Source organism: Hippopotamus amphibius, chromosome 14, assembly GCF_030028045.1.
Source record: "Hippopotamus amphibius kiboko isolate mHipAmp2 chromosome 14, mHipAmp2.hap2, whole genome shotgun sequence".
Lineage (NCBI taxonomy): Eukaryota > Metazoa > Chordata > Mammalia > Artiodactyla > Hippopotamidae > Hippopotamus > Hippopotamus amphibius.
In genome coordinates, this window is record NC_080199.1 from 18278768 (window position 1) to 18303359 (window position 24592).

Consider the following 24592-nt stretch of genomic DNA (forward strand, 5'->3'; position numbering starts at 1 on the left):
TGGTTGCACCATTTTATATTCTCACCAATAGTGCACAAGTGTTCCAATTGCTCCGCATCCTCGCCAACACTTGTGATTTTCTGTTTTTCGGTTTTGTTTTGTTTTGTTTTTTTGATAGTGGCCAGCCTACCTGGTATGAGGTGTTGGCTCATTGTTATTTTGATTTGCATTTCTGTGGTCATTAGTGATGTCGAGCACCTTTTCATATGCTTGTTGGCACTTCTCTGAGATTTCTTAAGTTTTTCATTGTGCCATTATTTTATATTGTCACTCGGGAGTCTTTCCTTTGAGAGGAGACTTTCACAGTGAAGGTTCGGAATTGATCAAAATAACGTAGAAAACATGACGTGTTTCTTTTCTTTCTTTTTTTCTTTTTCTTTTTTTTTGGGTGTGTGTGTGTGTGTGTATGTGTGTGTTTTGCCTTGGGGCACACCTCATAACAAGCAGAGCTTCCCCGACCAGGGATTGGACCTGCACCCCCTGCAGTGGAAGTGCATAGTCTTAACCACTGGACCACCAGGGAAATCCTCATGTGTTTCAAATGGCACTGGATTTCTATTCTTTTCTCTTGCTTCATTTTACCTCCTCCATGCCATTCTACATCACTCTCCTTGCTTGTGAGGCACAAGGAGGGGAAAGTTCACAGGATTTCTCCAGTGGAAGAAAAATTTTGGATAGAGGGGAGTCTTTTTATTTCTCTCCTGGAGAAATCCATTTTGCTTTCATGTTTCTCATGACTCATGCTCTATGTCTACTAATACACTACTTCATGTAAAATTTTCTCTTTTCAGTGAAAAACTATAGACCCTCAATCTTAAAAAGAAACACATGCAGAGAATCTGGGCTTATCTTTGGCTGTAGGAATATAGCCTTAATACGCTAACTCATATGCAATGGTTCACACAAACAAAAACCAATGAAATCATTTACGGTGTTACCAACAAGTTTTTAATAAAGCTGTTTGGGTGAAACTTCTTTAGTTTGATATAATTTGGGGACATCTAAATTTTCACATGCGGAAATTCAGCATATGCTGATTCATAGTATGTGATTCAGGACCAGAAACGAATTAGAAGACTCTTAGTGTATCATTCTACTAAGACTCGGCTTGGAGGATTTGTTACTGGGTTTCTGTGGCTGAGCTACTGGGGGCTGGTTCTATAAATTAGTGAGAGGTTGATAGGAGCCAGAATGATTCACATTCAAGTCCTTAAGATTTGGGTAGATTAGGGGTATGGGAGAGCAAAAGAAGCAGAAAGGGAGAGAATAAATCGACTGAGAAGACCTTGGCTCCATCAGGAAGCATCTCTGATCTGGAAAATAAGGATGGTAATTCCTGCCTACTTCACAGAGGTGTGGTGGACATTATCAGAGAAAATAAATTCAAAAGCTCCCTTGGGTGTAAATGATTTATGCAAATATAAGGCATTTTATATCATGAAAGAGTAAGAAATAGAGCTTTGTAGACCTTTCCCTAACTTGCTATTCACCAACCTTTATGACATATCCAAAGAGTACCTTTTAAAGAGGGATAAAACCTGTAATCAGTAATCTCAATTCTCTCAGGTAAGGAGAGAAATGACATGAGGTGAATTCCAACAATAAAAGGAACTCTAACTCCAGGAAGAAGAAAGGCATGTAGTACCCCACAATCTGGTCCTTATTTTAACTGAGAAAACCATCACAAAGACTTCAATTCAGCTGAGTCTCAAAGTCATACTTTCAAGATGCAATCAAGGTTGTCAAAAAAGCAGCCAGACTAGTTGTCTGTTTGAATTGACGAATTGTTGGATAGCTTTCATTTACATGTTGGGTGCCCTTGACCACCTGAACAGACAGTATATTATAGACAAGGCTACTGTATAGGAAGAACCTCTGAGAGTCAGGCTAAGCCTTAGGGATGATTTGCTTTCTGTAAATATGATGTTTAAGCCAACTTGACAAATAAGAAGGAAGCAGATTTGGTGAATGTGTTCCTGTCCTGGGCATCAAACTTTGGTTCACAATGGCTTTAAGCTCAACACTATACAAGAAACCCAGAATCAGTGGTTTGTCTACTTAGGATTTTAATTTTGAAAAAAATTGAAGACAGAAAGCAACTAAACGGCACTACATCTCAGAATAAAGTTTTAATATATATCCTCTGTGCAAATAAACATCTCTGAATGCCTGCTCACATATTGGTTGCCAATTCTCAGAACACCCTCAGATAATTCAATTGCATGTGTAATAAAAAACAAAGATTATCCTTCTATACTGCCACTTTTCTGCATCTCAGTTCCTATCATGGCCTTGCCTGTGTGGCTGGGCAAGTTAATTACTCTCACTGTATTTCATTTTATTCTGTATAAAATGAGCATTATTATTCCTACATCATAGAGATCCTATAAAGATCAAGTATATACATAAAGACCTTAGCATCGTTCTTTGCTAAAGTGTGCTTTAAAATACTAATAATGCCACTAGCAGGGCTGCTGCGTAGGGATGAGTCCTTTTAGGGCTTTGGCTTCACCAGGTGGTAAAAGACCAGCGTGGCTTCCCCTGTTTTTCAACCATCTCCGAGCATCCAAGAGCTCACTTACTAGTGCTCAGCCACACTCATTTCTGGGCTGAGATCCTTACATTTGCTTTTACTCTACTTGGAAATCTCTGTCCCCAGGTCTGCTCCTGGCATCTTCCTCCCATCTTTAGGTCACAGCCTGAGTATCACCCGAGGAGGCTCTGCTGGACCACCGGTCTCAAGGGGCGCCTCCTCCTTAGTCACTACTCATTTCTTTTCAGTTCCTTCATGGCGTTTTGCTCTGGTACCCAGAACTGTGTCTGGCACATGATATAGTGCTCATCACATTCTTTTTTGAAAGAATAGATGACTGTTATTGCCTAAGTCAATTTTTTCTTTTACTTCAAAACTGTCCAGACATTAGTTCCTATTGAAGAGCAGATGACTTTATTCAAGGTAAACACTTTTCCTCTTGCCTAAATCCAGTTGGTTGTCTTTTTTTCTGCTTTTCTCCAAACTTGAACACTCACAGGGTAAAATTTCCGTTTTCTTGCTCTGCTTTCTATTCTGGCGTGTGCAAGAGCACGAGCTTCTTAAGCGAGCTACAAAGGCAGGCATCTCATTCCTCCTGGCTTTGCTGTGTGCTCCATTCATGAGCTGACAAAATATGTTTGGCCACGTGTTTATATCAGCAAATAAATGTGTCTGTGGAATGGAAATGTATCTGCACTAAATGAATTGGCAATGCCTGTTTGAACAGACAGAATTGTGGCTACATCTTTCTAGCTATTTCACAAGTTAGTGTTTGAAAAATCAATGTCTTCTTTCATATTTGGGTGTATATTTTGATTATATCTCAGTCCATTTATCCAAAGAGCAAATGAAAATAAATATTGTTGATAAAAGTGGTTGTAGTTTTATTATTTTTTTCCAAAACATTTGGAAGTTTTTCCTTTTGATGAAATTGGTTTCAGTTTATTTCCAAATAGAATTTGTTATATTCTGGTTTTCAAATGGAATTATTCTAAAGTTCTTCAACTGTTTTATAGAAACCATTTTTCTTAATAGAAATCAACATAGTAATAATGTAAGCTCATTTATAATGTTGCTTACAGTTAAGTGTTACATTTGTGATAACTTTATTTACATAGGTTCCTTTATTTAAAAGAGCATTTTTGAGATAAATGATGTATTTATAATAATCACAGTTAGCTGTAGCAAAGAATGAGCACTTCCCAGCTGGTGGTTTTGACAATCAGTGATTGGCACTTAGACAATGTTTAGCACCGAATAGGAGTTTAATAAATATCTGCTAAATGATTCTTTAGCATGCTATACAGTATTTAGCATTCTTGAGAGCATGGAAAATTTCAGAAATAAAAAAGCAATGCAATTTGCTAAATTTGGAAATTGTTAGTCCTTTTACATATTATCTTATTTTCTGACTTCGTTTATAAAATATTGACATCAGTTCTCAATTTACTCAATTTTATTTTAGAGACAAAACCAACACAAAAGAAGAGAGGTATAGTATCTTCCATACACGTTTGGAAAGCTCTAAATGTTCTAAAGTTCCAAAAATTCTTAATTTCAAATGCCAAGTGTACTTCGGTGAGTGGTGCTGATTTAATATATGGTTCTTTTTCTTTTCTTTTTAAAATATTGCAGCTTCTAAAAAGTTCTCAAACCAAAACATTCAAAAGCTCCGAAATTTAGACTATGACGATAGTTAAGAAAATGCAAAAAGGGCACTGGTAGATTTTTAAAAACTATTTTAATACAAGATTAATAGCAATTTTCTATCCAAATCAGAAATGAAAACTCTTAACCCAAATGATATTCATTTGACAGTCACATAAAATTTTAGGTTTGATTGGTGCACACATTTGTCCTGCATATATGTTACACATATGCACACAGAGACCTCACGACTATGCCATCCTGAGGTGTCTTTTCAGAGAAGTACCTCATTACAAGGCAGTGTCAAAGATTCCAGTACCTATTCAACTTTCACCAAGGTTCAAATAGTCCCATGCTAAGCTGAGTCCCGTGCTGTAGCAAACGGTGATATAGCAAGACTCCAGAATGCATACAAATCAATCCTCTCTTTGTAGAACTTGGCCTAAAACTAAACACTGGCTAATGTCTCCACCGAGGAGGAACACATTGCAAATTTATAAGTTATGGTCTCCTTACTCTTCTGTTGGCAAAGCTAGAGTGCCCCTCCCCTCCCTTTTTTTTTAAAGTCAGAAGTCAGATTTGTTAGTGACTATAAGTAAATGAAGATGAGTTTGAATTTCTGCAAGTTTGGGGTAAGTCAAAACTTGCATTTGCTAACCCTTCTACCTTTAATCAAACCACCTGATAATTAGCCTTGCAAAGAGAAGTAATAAAGGAACCACAACTCAGGCATTTGCTAAGGTTTTATTCCTCCTCGGGGACTTTAGGTGGTGTTCAGTGTGTAGCCAGAACATGTACATGATGGCTAAAGAATTGAAGTAGGCTAATGTCTGCAGCAGGGAATATAAATGAAATATCAGGGCTCTGCGTCCACTAATATTTTCAGCGTGTTTGATTTACAGAATGCTACTTTTGTAATTACCACTGCTTGTCAATGCATAATGGTGTTTTTTCCGTGTAGACAAAGTAGTATTTTCTATCCCTTACAATGAAAGCAGGTGACACAAGATGTTGATCTGGGTAAGTCACTGTAAGGGAATCAGATTGCGAGTGCTAATGTTCTGTGATGGCTCTAATCAAAGTCCTGACTTGACCTTCCTTCAAACGAAAGAAGGTTGTCGTGGCTGCCCTTCAATACAGACCCACAAGCGGAGCTCCAGCTCGTGAATTTGCAATCCATTCTTCTCTGCTAAAGACGTTAGCCTCTGTTTAGCTTCTGCTATAACCTATACAAAGTATAATATACACCAATTACAGACGTGTATTTCTGTTAGAAAAATACATATTATAACTAAAGGGCATGTAAATAGAGGCACTTCAATAAGCTAAGTGTTTGCAGTTATGAGCATCACCCAACAATTCCTAGCGTCCGATTTCAGTGAGCCCATCCCTCTCTACTCATAACAGAGGTTATGAGGCGATGACAGAATTTAGGGACGTCAAAGCAAGTGAGGGCAGGTCAGGAAAAATAACGGAACATCACCGCATCCCCTACCACTAGGCTAAAACGAGAGAAATTAATTTGGTGGGGGGAGGGGGAGATTCCAAAATACTTTCTGAAATGGGTTAACTAATTAAACTAATTCCCTTAGGGTGCAGAAAAATTCTCACGTTGCATTAGTCTGAAAATCATATGACGTAGTAGGATGATGATAAAAACCAGCAAGTACAAGTTGAATAATATTTTGACCACATCCATGCAGGTGACTAATACTGTGGCATCATTAACTGATAATAATTTCAGCTCTCTGCCTGGCTCATATAGATCACTATAGCTCACCAATATGAATAACATTGATAACGAAGGTGTGGAGACAAATGAAGCAGGCGTTTATATATTATCTGTGTGTTTCATGTGTACAGAACATGGGTTCACATTCATTAATATAAGGTGTATCCACATACATGCACAAAACCCTTCGGGGGTGAAAGTACAGGGAAAACAAGGCATTCTGATCTATTTCACAGAAAACAATGCAGAAATATTTTAAAAAGGAAAGACTTGGAGTTTAAAGCTAGAAAAACAAGTTATGACTCAAATATTCTGGAAAATCAAGATTGATTTCATTTGTATTGCACCTTAATTACTGGAGAGAGACAATACTGATTTCTGAACATACAACGCAATGAGCAACATAAATGAATGGTCCTTCATAGAGATGTCTTATGTGTAATTGGTGATAGGAAGCCAAAGTTTGGCAGTGAAATGAATGATTTTTCTAGAAGTATGTAATGCTGAATTAGAGTAAGTGTTAATTTCATAAAGATTTAAATGAAAAGATGCCACAAAATCCCTCAGAATCCTACGTTCCATATTTCATTAGGCATACAATAACAATAGCTGCTTCTAAATACTTTCAGTTTTGCAAAAGTGCTCAAATATACTTAATACTATTGTGCCGCATGTGTTCTACTTAAACGTGAGGACTAAATCAATAACTAATTATAATTTTGATGAGTACGGAGATCGAAAAATACCGCTTATGTATCATGACTGCCAATGGGTTAATTAACACGTGACTGGCATACTATGGTGTCCTGAAACATTACTTTTCCCAACCCCAGATGCATCATAAAAACCAAAAAAACACATGGATAGCCAACTGTATTCATAAAGCCCCAGTTTGGTTTATTTTGCTTCTCTCTGTCAGGGGAGCATAATGCCTGGCTTTGGCCCACCTGGCAGATCAGTTAGGCTCTAAATCGGCCTCTTGAATTAGGACATTTCTCCAAGTGCCAAGCAGGAATCCTAGGCTGAAGGCGTTGTACTGAAAGCAATGGTTTTGCGTGAATAACACATTCCTTGCGTGTACAGTTTCCATGACCAGTACAGTTCTGCACACCCATGGCTCTGCCCATGAGTCACAGTCTGGAGCACCCAGGACAAAGCATGTTCGTGTGAGAAGGGTGTGCCCTGGCAAACTTTTCATAAATGGACAGTTAGATACGTAAAAAGTTCTCTTTCTTGATTCTTGGTGCTCACAGGTCATCGAGGAATCCCTTTTCTGAGCAGCACAAAACAAGAAGAGCTGGTTGACAAAACATTTTCGTTACAAAGGTGTGTCAACCCTGAGCTTGGAATTAAGAAGTTAAAATCTGTGATTTATATATATATAGATATAAAAATAGATGATCATACTAAGACTAAAAAAGTGAAAGAAATCTCCATGTCAGTACTATATATATATTTTTTTTGTCTTGAATTTTTGTTGTTGTTGTGAGTTATTTTGTAAGAGAATGCCCTTGTGATGCAGAAACCAATTGACACAAAGCAAATAGTTAAAAATGAAAACTCACTTATGGATCTAATTGCTTATCGATTCGTGAAAAGAACTTTTCTTTTGGGAGGGTAATGAACACGGGGCAGAAACATCTAATTCACGTCAAACCTGTGGCTAAAGCAAAGCAATTATATGGTTGAAGATTCTTTTCATTTCAGACCCTTGAAGAGGATGAATTCATGTGGGTGTCCACTAGTAACTGAAGATGAAGGGAAAAATCTGTGCCAATTGGATACAGTGGACAGACGTTAAGAGAATTAAGGAAAATGGTGCCATTACTGAAATTGAAATTGGGCAGGGTGAGAGAGAGGTGCTGAGATGTAGCAGATTTTGCCCTCACATTGAAGATGGAATTCTGAATATACTATCAGTACCTCCAAATCAGCTTGGCGTTGTGTGGTTAGCGTGCAAGACCTCCAAGACAACAATGTATTTTCACTGCAGTAAAAAAAATTCAAACCTTCTCCCCATAAGCATTTTGTAAACCTGATTTGTCACAGAAAACTTACACTGGGAGTTGGCTGGCAATGTCAAACTTATAGCATTAAAGCTCTTTTCTTTTTCTCTCTTGTTTGCTTCTTTGTTGAAAATGCAGTTGTCTTGGGGTTTGGCCTGATTTTGCAAGGAAAATTATTTTCTTCCTATTTTTTTTTTCTAACAGGGGGGAAAAACTCACAACGTGAGACTCCTTTACTTCTGCAGCATAAAAGCAAATGAAGGTAAGAAAATCTGGTACGAAAGATTTGAGTAAGAATTCTCTAGAATAAACAAAGTCCCCACGGATAGCTGAAGGAAAGAGGAAGCAGTCCAGTCTGGCACCCGGTACTCTTTGGGAAAACAAAAAGGGAGGCAGAGTGCAGTACTGCCCTCTTCTCATACAAAACGGTAAGTTTTTGTGGCATGGTCCATTGTCCAAGAGTGTAAGAAAAGAAGTGAGTTGGCCGTTCAAATAGCTAAAATGCAGTTTCATCTGACCAAAATCCCAGGATTATCTGCAAAGTCTCTGCAATGCCAGCGCGATGCAGACGAGAGATCCTGAGAGCAGGGAGTGGCCCAGCTGGGCCGCAGAAGAGTCTACTTCTCTCCGGTCGGGATCCGCTGCAGGGGCCTCTGTGGTGACAAACTCAAACTCTGTAGGACACACGTCATCCATGCACCCGCTGCCACTCCCTGAGCCGCTGGCCTCATCGCCTGGCGTGGGCAGATTGAGAGAGAGAGTTAGACCCGAGCTAGCAAAGAGTGGGCACATAGAGATTTGGGCGTGGTGGCGGAAGGGGTATCTTCCCACCCAAGGGTCCCCCACCCCAACAGGTTTGTTTTTAATGGGCAGGTTTGTGATGGGTGGGTGAACTGCATGTAACTAGACATCTGGAACATGGTGTTTTATTTTTATTTTTACTTTTTAAAAAAAATTTTTGGCTGCACCGTGCGGCATGCAGGATCTTAGATCCCCGACCGGGGACTGAACTAATGCCCTCTGTGGTGGAAGTGCAGAGTCTTACCCACTGGACTGCCAGGGAAGTCCCTGAAACATCGTGTTAATTGATATCGGGAGTTACCCAACTGAAAAACATGAGAATCCCAGACCCCATGGGAGGCCACACCCATCACGTTGGAATTTGAGATGGATTTCTTATTCTGGTTCATATTTTAATTACTTTAAGAAATTTCATTCTTTGCTCTTTTTGAACGTCAGAGCCATCATTCTCAGCAGATACCATGCCTTTAGAAAGGATTTTGAAAGGCAACTTTAAAAACATTGAAGAGGAAAACCAACAATGTGAGTAGGAAATCAGAGAGACAGCAGCACATAGGTATGGAAGGCACACCTTATTACCATTTTTGGCTACTTTTTTCCACCGCTGTTCTCCTCCTAAGCGCAAGGATAGATTCTGACTCGACCATTAGCTGACAACCAAGGCCTGCTGCTTGTTCTTGTATGGCTCATAATCCCAAGAATGATTTTTATACTTTCAAGTGTTTGAAAGAAAATGAGGAATAGTATTTTGTGACATGTAAACACTGTACATCCAAAATCTAACCCTCACCATCTGTATGTCAAGTTATATTGGAATACAGCCACACCCATTCACTTAGGGATTAACTCTGCATTCATGTACGGCCCTCCAAGCTGAACATATTTAATATGTGGCTCTTAACAGAAAAGGTTTGCCATTCCCTACTTGAAACCAATGCCCAGGTGTCCACCTAGTATGCTGTCTTAGCCTGGCATCTTCCCTGCCTGCCCCAAATGCCTTCTGGGCCTGCTCTATTTCCACTTCTGACTGCTTGGTTCCTTCATGTTTCTTAAACCGTGTCTCAGACCTGGGTTGCAGGTAAGTCTCCATCCATTACCAGCTACGTGAAAGTACTTATCACCACATGCAACTCTATTATTTAACTGCCTGCTTTCTTGTTCCCTCCATGAGAATGTATACTTTTGCAGGGAGGGCAGACACTCTGTGTATACTGTTCATATCTGTATCCCCATTGGCTTCAATGGGCCCTGGCATACAGCAGGTGCACAATAAATACTTATTAAATAATTAAGTATGCCTTGGGCAGTTTCTTTAACTTCTTTCAGTTTCCTCAACTCAATAGCTACTGACAGTAACATTTACCTTGTTGAGGATATGTGAAGACCCCCTGATAAAATGTGCTAGAGCACCAAACCCAGTGTGTGCAGTGATGCCTGGTGATAAAAATATGATTCCAAAAGCAAAGATGACCCAGATTTTAACTTGCTGTCTTTTATTCAAGTGAATTAGGGCAAGCCAGTTAGCCTGGCTAGGCCCTGAGTGCTCACCTGTATAAACCAGATTAATCATATCTTGTTCACAGAATTGTTATAGGGTATAAGTGAGATAATGTTCCTGGGAGGGCTTAGGAAATTGTCAACCTGGTAATGACATTTGCTGTTTTCCCCATTTTCTCAATGAGTCCATTCAATGGCCCTAAACGCCTCCCTGCTGGCCTGAAATGATGGTGTGTGTGCTGAGCTGCTCCTGAAAGATGAGCGCCATCTTGTCTGCTAGATGCTGCTTAAGCAAAGCCAAGGTAATGCAGGGACTCTTCCAATGTCCCCCCAATAAGCAAGGCTCAATTCAGCACAATCTTTTTTTTAATAGGACATCTAAATACCACGGAAGATCACTTGAATACACTATACCAGGTTCTTAACATTTTCTCTAATTTATCTTTAGTGGCCTTTACAAGGGGGAAAATGCCCATTAATTAAATTCAGAGAGATCCCAACTGTTAAGGGAATTGTTTTAAACACTGCTATGATGAACAAGAAGTAATATAACCTTTACAGAGATATTATTAAGGCGATTTAGAATATTAAAAATGTGGTAAGCAAATAATGACAGGAGACACTGAGAAAAAGAATGGCCCAGTCTCTTTCTGAAAAGGAATCACAAATGCAGGTATTTAAGGGGCAGTTTTTTAAAATGTCAAAAGCAATAAGGATGATGATGACTGTAAGATGTGACATTGGTTTAAATGACAGACACTTTCCTAAAGTAGGAGGCCACGTTCGGTGCTGGGTTTAGAGCAAAGTGATGCTCTAAAGCGTTGCTGATTTTTATTTTCTTTTTAGGGGAAACGGAGCAAGATCTCTAGGACATTCCCTAAGCTTCGCAGATTGACATGTATGTACCACCTCTTCAAGTCAGAGAGGAGAGAGAACCAAGGCCAACATCAGCTAATTCTTGTTATCTTGAATTGTTTATTCCAACAGTCACTCTCTAGATAATAAAGCATTTTGTTAGATAGAGAAGACCGGAAAGCAAGGAATGAAGCTAGGGAATGAGCAGGGGAGAAGCAGCAAAGGCTAAAACCTGGTGTAATGTGCTCTTCTGAAGAGGGAAGGAGAGATTTCATAAAGAGCAAGAGAAATAATGGGAACACTGAGAACGTTTACAACAAGTCTATTGGGTTGGCAATTATCCATATTGAAAGAAATAGAAAGTTAACTTTTGAGTTATTTAAAATGGAATTAAGCACCTAAAGTTTTCTGCGGGGGACAACTCAGTAGAATGATGGCTAAGACTCAGATGACTTCAAGTCTTCCATCCATAACTTGTTTCTTTCTATCTCATTATTTCAAGCACACAAGCATCATCTTATGCTTCAGTGACCAAACTACAGAATCCCTGGCAATTCCACATCTTATGTTCAAGAAATCTTTTCCCAAGAACTCTCTATAAAAATATACATTTAAGAAAAACAGCAAAACAACAAAACTTGTCTTTACTCTTATGCATCTAGAAACCACGTAGACAAAACCCAAATATAGTTAATTTCATTCAATGTGTATTTAATAGTCTTTCAAATCACTTCTGATATTTTGTGATCTTTAATAAAATAGTCATGTGTAATATCACATCAGTGTTTTACTATTTCTCTCAAGGTCTCAGATACAGATGTCAATGGGTCATGTACGTGCGTGGCTGGAGAGAGGACTAATGCAACTGATTCAATTGCACACGAGGTGCTATCTTAGCTCCTTCACACACAGCCTCAAATGAGCCTCCCAACAATCCTGACTCAGGACTGCTTCCCATTCTATAGAAGAGTAACCTGAGACTCAAGAGATCACTTGTTGAAGACTTCAGTTCATAAGTGGTACAACAGGCATTCCTGCCCAGCCTTGTCTGAGTGAGCGATCTTGAGAACATTCTTCCCTTGGTGGCTGGGAGGAGGGATGGGAGTTGGAGGCAGAGACATAACTGCTGACGCAGAAAGGACAAAGGGTAAACATTATTTTGCTGCCTTATCATTAATAGATCGACTGGCAGACAAAACTCAGTTCTAGCTTTGGTAATAGCTGAATGTCAGCCACTGAAAGTATTCCTTAGGAGCAGTTATGATTTTAGTATATCCTAAGTGTTGCGGATCAGAGCTCTCTGCCCAAAGAGCTATAAAGAGCTTTGCAGATGGGGTAAGAATGACACGAAAGAGCCAAGGTACACGTTGCGCTTAAAGAGAAATTATGGTAAACTTCTTTACAAAATGGAAACAGACTCATAGAGAATGAACCTATGTTTACCAGGGGGAAGGTTGAGGGGGCGATGGATAGCTTGGGAGTTTGGGTTTGATATGTACACACTGCTATATTTAAAATAGATAACCAACAAGGATCTACTGTATAGCACAGGGAACGCTGCTCTATATTCTGTAATAACCTAAATGGGAAAATAATCTGAAAAAGAATAGATACGTGTATATATAACTGAATCACTTTGCTGTATACCTGAAACTAACACAGCATTGTTAATCAACTATGCTCCAATGCAAAACAAAAATTAGAAAAATAAAATTCTTTCTTTAAAAAAAAGGACAAATGACGGTATACTCTTGTATAACGGTTTTCACTCGGGGGGGGGGGGGGGTTACGAGTGCTGGGAAAGGCTTTCTTACTTGTGTCCTGGAAGTTGACGTCATTGCCGTTGTATGCGTTCTTCAGCTTGTTGGTCATCACACGGAGAGCCATGATCTGCTGCCTAATGAACGTGTCAGGCCGCGTGATGTCCACGTCCACCTCGGGGTTGTTGATCTGGTTGGTCAGCCCATCGTTCATGATCTCAGGCAAGTATCTGCAGGGCAGAGAGGGAGAGGCCAAGTAGGGTGAGGCCAGAGCAGCCTTGCAACCAGATTCTGCCATGTTGTTGCTAACAGTGAGCCCAAACAGTGACAAAACCTGGGCTCGGTTCCTGGAAAAAAGGCCAAACAGTGAAAACAAGGCATGCACTTTCCCAGAGGGAGATGTGGCTAAAATGGCTTCAGAGTACTTTCTAAATGGCGCTGGATTCTTAGGTAGGCTTGCTGACAAATGAATGCTCACCTGGGGACTTACACAAAATATTACTTAAAATTAGCTACTCTTTCTCCCTCCATCCCAAATGTTAAGTTGTTAAAGTCAAAGACCTGACAGCTTCCTCAGTGATCCTGCGAATTTTGCTACTAGGACCTGAACTTGTAAATTACACATGACCTTAGAGAGTTCCGTGTATGAGGATGCTCTTCCTCAGCTGAGGAGCTCCTATCTCAGGTTTTCCTCAGAAGAAACTTCTGGGAACCAAACAACCATCTTTGGAAAGTTGGAGGAGTGACCAGTGATCACTGGAATATTTGTGTCCATTAAGGTTTTTATTTTGTAATGGACTCTTTGGTCTAACTCATTACTGAGTAAAAGAGAAGAGCAAAATCTAAAGTTTCGTTAATTCTCTTACTTATACTATAAAATGTCAAATTTTATGACTAATTCTTTCACTTGTGCTAACATGTCAAATTGTTGGTCCTTCCGATGTCAACTGCTTAAGCTGCGCGTGTGTATTTCTACCAGCGGGGGCTGAAGATCTCAGCAAAGTGCTTGGAGCACCTGACTCCTTACTCTCGTGACCTGTCAGTTTTCAGTCCTACTCTTCTCACAAGGCTCTCACATCTCTGGCTTCTTTCCCATTTCTGGTGCCCCTTATTGGAGCGTTCGAGTGCAGACTGCTACAGCAGCCTCAAACGGACTTCCTTGTCCTCGGCTTTCCATTCTAGCACATCCTGAACGAACTGTCTGGTTAACCTTCACAAAATATTGCTTTCATCGGGTCACTCTTCTGTTTAAAAACTTGACACAGTGGCTAATGTTTATGGGGTGCTTATCAAATACCAGGCACTGTGCTAAGCACTTTACCTGCATTAGAAAATTCAGTCTCCCAGCAAGTCTGGAAGGTAGGTACTATTTCATCCCCATTTTGTATAATAGAAAAGTGAGACTCAGTGAGGATAAGTAAGTGTGCAAAGTCACAGAGCTAATGGATCTAACTTCAGGGCCCACGTGTCCAAACACCACAGCGTACTGCCTGGTTGACCATAAACGACGATTCACACTTCAAAGCTCAGCAATCAAAGCCCACCCCCACCCTGTGTCTACTTTCTTAGGCTGCAACACTGCCTTCAAGGACGCTCCTTGCCTTATGGAATCTTCTTCTAGTATCCACCTTATCTTTGCCGGGAAAGCACTTTCCCATTTAAGTTCTAAATATCTTTAAAGACCCAGGTCAATCCTCACTTTCTCTTGAAGATGTTTTCCAGCTTTAAGGGCTCTGCCCACTCTTCCATAGGGCTTCTAAGTTCGGCAGGGCATTTTGGGCACTGCACAAAGTCATCTGCTGAGGGAGGGAGCTGGGCTGAAATTCAGCCTGAGTGCAGCTGCAGGGCACCCTTCGCCAAAAGGGGTGCTTTTTTCTTTCCTTTTCTTCTCTTTTGTGGGAATCTTTTTATTTTAGAGAATTTTAGCATACACCAAAGATGACAGTGTAATGAACCCTCACAAACCCATGTAGGTGCCTTTTTCTGATTCCTACAAAGGCGCTATGTTAGTCTGTGTCCCGGTAGGAAACAGAGGGCACACTCAAAGAACACTGAAGAGAGTTTAAAGAAGAGACTGTTTACAAAGGTGTGAACAGGGTTGAAGGAAACCAGCCAATGTAGCGAAGAACCCTGGGGCTGGCAACAGCAGAAGGGCCAGAGGAGATGGAGTTGTTACCAGAATGCACAAGAGCTGAAACCATGAAACGTGGCCAGAAGATGCTCCAACCACCAAACCAAGGCCCCTCAGGGAGGGAGCAGAGGGAATGATATCCTGACCTCTCTAGTCCTTCCTTCTGACCTCTGGCTGCTGCCTCCCATTGGCTGAACCCACTGGAAGCCAGCAGGAAAGGATACCCAGGTGATATGGTCTGTAGAGGTTCTCCTGTAGGCCACAGCCCAAGGTGGAGGGGTGAAGAGGGGATCTCGAGGGGCATCAGAACATCCAGCCCAGGCACTTGATAGGCTGGCGGCAGCCCTGCCTAACTGCTAACATTATCATTCCTTTACTGCCTCCTAGTGTTGCTTGAAAGCCGAAAAAAACTTCCCTTCCTCTATTTTGTCCTTCCTGTTTACATTTTCTCATATGATATACGTATGCTTAAAGTTCTCCCCCTTCCTGCGGGTTATTTTGCAAGTCTCTGAAACCAAAGGCTCTATCCATCAACCTCTGAAAGAAGAAATAGAAACGCACAAAGAAACTTTTATATTTCAGCCATTTTTCATGTGCTGAAATCTTATGCATGATATATTTGTGCATGGACTGGTTTACCCATTTTAAATCAGAGGCACCCGAAGAAGCTCCATGTCTGCATCCACATCTTGAACAAAATCGACTTCGTGATGTTCACTGCATAATGAATAATAAAACACACAGAGCGCACTGCAAATTCTTTTCCATAAAGCTTCACAGTATTTGTTGCCCTAAAAATGTCCTAATTGAAATGAAAAAGAGTCATGGAACTATATTTCTTTATTTTTGCAATAAAAAAGCGTAACATTTGTGTTGCTTTTTAATACATCTGATATACCAATAAAATTTTGTTAGATTCTGAGATTGTCTCCCTGATATAAGTTCTAAAATATGACACGGGATTGACTGTTATTGACATTCAATTATATGTGCCGGGCTCCGTGAGCTCTACCTAATCACTAAAGCCCATTGGAATAAACAATACAAGGGCAGGCCAGCCTTTGCTGGCACAGGAGCTGAGAGGGGCTGAAAGGTGCCTGTGGGTTCTGGTGTTGTCCCTGGACCTTCTGGACAACGAAGGTCCTGCAGCTGTATCTATGCTGAGTCAGAGGAGGGCTTTGTTTCTTTCAGCCGCTACATGCACGGCGCGGCTGGCGAGACTCATTTATCAGAAGCTGACTGCGATAGCTTACATGGGAATGCCACCCCTGGGAGTCTGAGCACGCAGGAACAATGCGAGACTGCCAAAGAAAGCCAGCCTCTAACTGTGCCTGCCGATGCTCAGCCACTCACAATAAAACCGAGCAACAATGCACCCGTGTCCTCAACAGCCTTTTCTCCTTCAGTGTGTTCGAAGGAGAACTGTAGAGACAATGTGGAAACTTAAACCGAAAAACACAGATGAAAAAAAAATGGCCATTTTGTCACTCCAGGGGTGCATCTTGAGGCCAAAGCCGTGGAAGCCCAGGTCAGCACTGGCCCATTTATTTGTTGCCTCTCTTGTTTGATCTCTTTACACCACGCTCATATCCTGCAAGAATGGATGCATCTTTGAGCCCATAATATTCTTCCCTTTATTAGATTTTGCACCAGCTCTTTGGCATGAGGGTATTCTATTTTTGCATCATCATAGTTCTGGGAGACCTGGAAAGGGAGGAGAATCTTGCTACAGAGAGTCCAGGTTCCGAGGCTGGCTGTATATTTACCTGGGGCAGGGAGAACCCAGAAATGAGAACAAATCGGAGGGGTGTCACCATTTGCCAGTATCTCATGCTGTAGTGTGGAAAGTGAGTGGCATCTGGGAATAGTCACGCATAGCTTCCCCATTTTGGTTATCTTCTATTTGTAAGACCATGTGTAGGGTTTAAATCTTTGGCAGTTTTGCAGAATTGTTTATCTTCACATCTGCTGTGGTCTGCACGTTTGTGTTCTCACGAAATCTACATGCTGAAAACCTGATACCCAAGGTGATAGTATTAGAAGGCAAGGCATTTGATGAAGAGGTCTCTGTGCTCACGAATGGGACTAGAGCCCTAATAAAGGAGGCAACACAGGGCTTCCCAGTCCCTTCTGCCAGGTGAGGATACAACAAGAAGTCTTCAATCCAGAAGGAGTCCTGGTGGAGGAAATTTCTGTGGAGCTTGCTGTGAGTGATGGGTGACGGGGCCAGCACAGCAGGCATTCCTGACCCAGGGCACTCCCATCAATGGGCTTGGATCCACAGAGCAGGGAGAAGCTGGAACCCTTGTGCATGGCTAGAGGGGATGTAAAATGGTGCAGTGCTTTGGAAAACAGCATGGCAGTTCTTCAAAAAAGTAAAAATAGAATTACCATACAATTCCACTTCTGGGTATATAGCCAAAAGAACTGAAAGCAAGGACTAAAACAGATATTTGTACACCCATGTTGACAGCAGCACTATTTACAACAGCCAGAAGGTGGAAGCAACCCAAATGTCCATTGACAGATGAACAGATAAACCAAATGTGGTCCATACGCATAATAACTCAGCCTTAAAAAGGAAGGACATTCTGACACATGCTGACATGGGTGACTCTTAAAGACATCATGCTAAGTGAACTAAGCTGATCATAGAGGGACAAATGTTGTATAGTTTCACTTACGTAAGGTACGTGAAGTTGTCAAATTCATAGAGACAGTAGATAGAATGGTGGTTGCTGGGGGCTGGGGGGAGGGAGGTGTGGGGAGTTATTGCTTATGGGTGTAGAGTTTTAGTTGAGGAGGATTAAAATGTTTGTGGAGGGATGGCAGTGATAGCTGCACAACCATGCGAATGTACTTAATGCCTTTGAACTTGACACAAAAAATGGCTGAAATGGTAAAATTTATGTATGTTTTACCACAGTTTAAAAAACTGTTTTAAGTACCATTTTTCTAAAGTTCTTGATGTAGATTATTTCTTCTCTCTCCATTCTTCCTGGCTGCAAAGTGGTATTATTCAAAACATACTGTGACTTTATGTTTTAAGTGGGTTTATAAATTCTTGAAGATTGCTGAGCTGAAGTTGTCTGCGGCATTAGGTACTTCAAAGAGATGTGACACCAAGACATGGTCAAAAGCACAGAGGCTGACCCAGGGCACCTGAGATCTCTCTGGACCCAGCAGGTCACTTAGTTACCATATATATATGGTATAAATATATATATATATATATACCATACTATACTATATACATAGTATATATATAATTATAATCCCTTTATAATTACTTTTATATTTATAATTACTTTTATATTTTATAATTATTTTCATATTTATATGGATACTACTTACCTTATTTGTTTCACAAGCTACCATATTAAGTGAAAGTATATGAAAACGCTTGACAAATGTAATACACTGTGCAATTGCAATGCATTCTTATGAAAATTAAGTTGCAAATGTGGCTCCTTCAAATGCCAAACTTGTGTTTTAGGAGGGTTGACAGCAGCAGAATTCTGAGTTTTAAACCTGGATTCATGGACAGAAGAAGGATTTGCTGTGGCTTTCCTCCAGCTGGAGGATGCATGGCACGAAATGGCTTGGAACTCTCGGAGGACACACAGGTTGTTGGTTGCGCGAGTGAACAGAAGCTACATTCTTTGACTTGGCTTCTCGATTCATTTGGCAGGAGCTGCCTGAACCATCCTTTCTTGGTAGAACTGGAGTCAGAAAACACCAGGGTGGGTGGGAAAAAAATCCCTCGAGCCAATCCTCAGGGCTGCCGAGCTGTCGACTGCTCTTTCCTCCTATTTGCAGACACACTTTTCATCACTTCCAGGAGACGCATGCAGTGTCCCTCACCCCCAGGACAGTCAGCCTTCGTGGGGTCGTCCCTCCTAAGCATCCCAGAGAAGGGAAGTGGGCTTTCAACAGCGCCAGCTTGTACTGTTACCAGTTCTCTTCCAGATAGACTTCCCACGTTCCCCAGGTGTTTTCCCGGCTGGGTATACATCAAATATTTTACAATTCTTTCAAATGCAGTTGGAGTGCTTTGGGATATACCCTGCAACAATCAGACGAAGACAATATTGTCCCGCCAGATCTACCGAGTCACTATCTCTGACAGATTTCTCATCACCATGCACCATTCTGCCCTCTGCCAGCTGCTCAAACGTACCCACTCATGACTTCCTGGTTTCTTTGCTTAGTCAATCCACTCAGTGGCTGCTGAGAGCGACTGACCTGTTTTCTAGATTTTTCCATTTTTCCTATTTCTTACAATTTATTATATTTACCTCCTAGCCTCAGGAAGGATTTCCTTGGGGGACACAGTTATTTCTGTGAGGATCAGGTGCCTTAAAAGACAGCTGAAGCTCCCGGCAAAAGCTATGTTTCCAACGGATCCAATTAATCCTTGTCTCTCAGCCGGCATCTTGATGGCCTCCTTCTAGAAAGCATCTTAAAAAAAGGACACAGTGCTGGCTAAACACTAGCTGACAAGGAGCAGAGGCAGAAAGCTGTTTTGCCAGTTTTATGGGGAGAGAAGGAAGAGCCTGGATATAACTGACTCAAGAAACCCTGAAGACTCTGAGATTCATGTATGTTCTATCATGAGATTCACATGCTGCAGGGACTTTCCTCAGATTGGCTTTCATTGCATTTCTCCTGCCCCATCCCATCGTCTGTCACACTCCCCTTTCCTTTTTAGCTCCTATGAACTTAGAAAGAAATCCCCTTGACGAGAATACATTCCTCAAGGAAGGTACAGATGATATAATTCAACACAGTTACATCCTCAAAAGCGAGAATTTTCTTCTATACAAGCAAAAAGGTAAGAGCCCTTAGAACATCCTGGGGGCTTTAGTTTTCCTTCTGCTGCTGCCTGACAGTGCTCTAACCACTACATGCTAATCATACAAAGTTTTATTTCCTTCTGAGCCTATGCTTTCCTGCTGCTAGCGAATCATGCTCTAGCCCCTGTACAGACAGCTCATTTCAGCCACCGGCTGCCCAGAATGCCCTTCCCAGGGGTGACAGAAGACTCTGATGTCCTCCTAGGGGCTCTAGGTTCACCCTGGGAGTTTTTAGAAGCCTAGATCTGTAACCTGCACCACGACTTTAAACATTTTTTTCCCTTTGGACTTCTAGATTATTATTGATTTTCCTCCTTTACTGCCTAGCTTCCTTTCACCTTCTGTTCACCTGAGTTAAGTTGGAGTGTTGCTGTGTCTCATTTCTCCCTAAGAAGTTGCTTAGGTCAGTGGGATATGGGAGGGTGAGAAGTTCCACTCGCCAGCTTACTTTCCTGCTGGTAACATTGCATCTGAGGCTGCTTTTCTTGAGTGACTGACACTGGCCCACGTTCTTTGTGAGCTATTCTGATAAAGCAGGATATGGATCTGAGTACTATCTGCTGTAGACCGAATGTTTGTGTCCTGCCAAGAGCCACAGGTTGAAGCCCTAACCCTCAATGTGATGGTATTGGAAGTGGGGTTGTGGGGAGATAATTAGGTTTAGATAAGGTTGTGAAGGTGGAGACCCTATGACGGGATTAGTGCCTGAGGAGGAAGAAGAAGGAGAAGGAGAAGGAGAAGGAGAGGGAGAAGAAGGAGGAGGAGGGAGGAGCGATCAGAGCCCTCTTTCTCTGCCATGTGAGGCACAGCAAGAAAGTGGTCATCCACAAGCTCAGAAGAAGACTCTCACTAGAATCCAACCCTGTGGACTTCTAGCCTCCAGACTATGAGAAAATAAATTGCAGTTTAAACCTCTCAGTCTATGGTATTTTTGTTATAGCAGCCTGAGCTAAGACACTAATTGAATCCAGTACTGACCAGGGATTCAAGTACCTATCCTTGGCCCCCAAGGGCATCTCATTAGAGACCAGAGGTTTGTGCAGACAGTATCTTGTCTTGTGAAGGCTGTGTTGCATTTCCAACTTAAAATTCCCTCTTGATGCACTTGTGAAGCTTAAGCAATTCATTGTTGAGATGACTTCAACCTGGCCTGGGCTCCGGCTATCTTTAGTGGGTGATGTTACAAATGAACCATGTGACCAGCCCAACCCAGTTGCTGTTGTTTTTAATATAAGAAAAACCCCATTAAAGGAAACATCAAGGGTATCCTTGGAGGAGAAGAGGAAACAGCAAATTGTAACATGCTCCTTGAGGCTTGAGCATGAACTGAAAAAGGGAATATCTTACGTATTAATGGGAACTTAAAGTGGGGCTGCCAGATAAAATATAGGACTGCCAGTGAAATCTGAATTTCAGATAAACAATGAATCCTTTTTTTAGTATGAATGTGTTCCCTTTGGTGTCTGCTGTTTTTACACGCTAAATCTGGCAACTCTGCCTTCGAGGCGATACCCAAAGCACAGTCCCTGCACCAGCAACATCTGCATCTCCTGGAAGCTTGTAAGAAGTGCAGAATCTCAGTCCCTCTACAGCCTTACTGAATCAGAATCTGCATTTTTAACAAGATCCCCCAGATTTTAGCCTATGCATTTGAGAATCACTGCTTTAGAGTTTACCACCTATTCTCACAGACATTATTACATTGCTCTTTAAATTGTCCCAGTAGGTTGGCAAGGGAAGGAGAAGCAGGGAAGGGCCTCTCCTGACCACCTTGTCTTGTTGTCAGAATGGAGCTTTACGTGCTGATAGGGTCATCGGCCTGCCCACAATTTCCTCCTGTCAGAGCGCCCAGTCTCCTCCTTCTGCCTCACCTCCTGTTTCCAGAACTGCTCAGCTACTGAAGCAGAGTGAGATCCGCCAGAGGTGGGCAAAGATGGGAGCAGGGGATGAAGATGGGTTCGTGTTCTAGGGGAGCCACTGCTCACATACCCTTGACCATCATCTCAACACAGCAGCTGTCACCCTGTGGTTGCCATAGCAGCTGCATCTGTGTGTATCCTGTTTTGTTTCAAGTCATCATTAACTTCAACAGGTGATATTCATTTAGTAACAGCTATTTGGGAAAATAGTACATACTGGAGTAAAGGGCCATTTCCACTGAAGGAGTCCTTTTGCTTTCAGAAATGTTAACATGTGAAGTAGGCATGCTTTGGAGCCAAGGGAGTATGGAAAGGAGCTTGCAGAGCAGCTTTCAGAAAACAATCAGGAGAAATACCGGTGATGGCAGAGAAGTCTGAGCAAATACTTAGGATAAAAGGGCTGCAAAGACTGTGGCTGAAAGAGTCGGACGCATAAAATACAAAGAGAGGAAAAAATGTCTGGGTGACCGGCAGCCCCATCCCACAGGCTTGAATTTTGAAACTCCAGACAGTCTCTATCAATGCTAATAAGCATCACTGTTCCATACCTATTAACACTTGATAGATTTTTTTTTTTAATAAAGGTTCTGGTTCTTTTATTTCACAGGATGACAAGAATACTTTCTTTCTTTTTTTTTTTTTTTGGTTATTATTATTATTTTTTTTTTGGGGGGGGTACACCAAGTTCAATCATCTGTTTTTATACACATATCCCCGTATTCCCTCCCTTCCTTGACTCCCCCCCCTCGAGTCCCCCCACGCTCCCCGCCCCAGTCCTCTAAGGCATCTTCCATCCTCGAAAGAATACTTTCTTTTTTACAAGCATTCCTAAACATTTACGAAGGCCTATCATCTGAAAGTCCATACTTCAAAAATAGGGGAAAAATAGATTGTCTGCATTGCAAATGGATTTTTCAACTTACAAAATAGTTCAGTGGAGTTTTTTTTAATGAAAACTTCTCTCATGTATTCCTAGATCAATTAATATTTGGATGAGAAGAAAGCTTCAATTAAATTTAATCCAACAAGTCTTTATTGGTTATCTACCTTCAATGTTATTAAATATAAAGTTATAATATAAAGATTCCATCCCAGTGGAAGAATTAAAAAGCATGGAACTAAAAAAACTCCATAAAATTATAATTTTTCATTGGAAATATAATCTGAGTTACAAATATTTGACAGCCTTATCTTTTAAATAATACACTGGGTTAAATTCTGGAATACTCCAGCAAATGACTTTATTGCATTAAGTTTGATGAGTTCCGTCACCTGCACAAAATCCTCCAATGGCTTCCCATGGACCTCAGGATAAAATTTAAATCTGGTCCCTGACTGCTGATCCAGGTGTGTCTCCACCCGTGTGGTCCTTTCCCAACCTACAGTCTAACAGGATGGTACTTAAAATTCCAAAATCCACTGTCGTCTCTCCAGCCACTGTGCCTTTTCATGTGTTGACAGACACCACTGCCATCACATAGTATTTAATTCACAGAGCCTTGCATGGTGCCTGGGCTGAGGGAGTGCTTAATACCATTGCTGATGGGCCGAATGGATGCAGACACATTAAGTCTTCTACAGAGCAAAGGATCTGTTTCATTTGTTCTCCTAACCTGGGGAGGGTAGTATTTATCTGTCGTTTGTTTTAGAGTCAGGCTGTTGAAGTGAAAAGAATACTCTCTCGGGTTTGGGAGATTTCAGTTTTCACCCTTGTTCATTGGCTGACCTTAGACGGACGAATGGTTTACCCTGTCTAGGTTCCTGACTGCACAGTGAGGAACTTGGTTGAACCATCGCAGTCTCTTGTTGCTCTGACTACAATGGTCTTTATCTTTCCCCATTCATTTTCTTAGTCGAATGTAGTCCCCTCCAAAACCTTTCTTTATATTTCCTTTTGTCAGAAATTATATGCGCTAATATCCAGTAACCTGTGTAAATATCCACGGGAATGTGGTTCAAAACACAGCCTTTGTTTTCGCCGAGGCTAAGAGGTAAACACAGATGGGTAACAGAGCAGCTCAAAAAAATCAACCACTTTATTCATTAGGCCATCTGGTCATCCTTTACACTGTCTTTTTGTACAGTCATTAGGAAAAGACACATTAGAAGCTGTTAATTCGCAGCTGAATTTGCTGGCCCAAGGTCTCCTTCCTAAAAGGCTGGCCACTGATAAAGTACTAAGCATTTTTGAGGGGAATGTTGTTGATACCATGAATAGTCTTTTGTACCCTCACGATCTAAGATTTGTACACTGATATTTGGGGGTATCTTGAAATGATTACAGTTCTTTCTATAGCTGTCTTGTTTTCATCTTGCTAAGCTCTCTCTAGTATGGCTAATAACCGCACTACCAATAGATGCTAAAAACTGCAACTCAGCAGTGTGAGAAATTACACCCAGTGAGCACCTTGCTTGCACCCCTGCCTTCTGCAGCTTCTTCTGAACTTGATATCCATGAATCTTCTTGTTCCCTTCTCATCACAGCTGCTTCATATACTTGAAACTGCCCAATAAGGCCTCAGAACAGACCCCTCTCTTAGCTTCTCCACCTGCTGGTTGATCCCCAAAGATTCCTTGAGTGCAATTTACCAGCTGCTCTACCCACCTGCATCCCTGCTGAGAAGGGCTCAGACAGACTCCTCTCCTGGTGTCTGGCCTGCCTGCCAACTCCTAGCCAGTTTTCCTGTCCAACTTCTCCACCCTATGAAAACTCAGGCCAAGCCCGTTTCTGGGCTGAATCAAGAAGTTCAGAAATTCCATAGCAAGTGGCAGTAGCATTGGACGGCAGAGCAGAGGATGAGAACAGAGCCATCTCTCATCAGGAGATTCCAATGGGACTTGCCAAGCTTGGGACC

At 41.4% G+C, this 24592-nt stretch overlaps 1 protein-coding gene across 1 annotated transcript in view; it reads right to left on the reverse strand.

Annotated features, from left to right (window-relative positions):
* Positions 1–4255: 4255 nt before the first annotated feature.
* GPC6 (glypican 6) overlaps positions 4256–24592 on the reverse strand; it is a 1066366-nt gene continuing 1046029 nt past the window's right edge. The window contains exons 8-9 of the mRNA XM_057707663.1: positions 12886–13061; positions 4256–8652 (exon numbers count right to left, since the gene is read on the reverse strand). Coding sequence (XP_057563646.1) covers positions 8450–8652; positions 12886–13061 — 379 coding nt within the window. The 3' untranslated portion in view covers positions 4256–8449. The remainder of the gene's footprint in view (positions 8653–12885; positions 13062–24592) is intronic.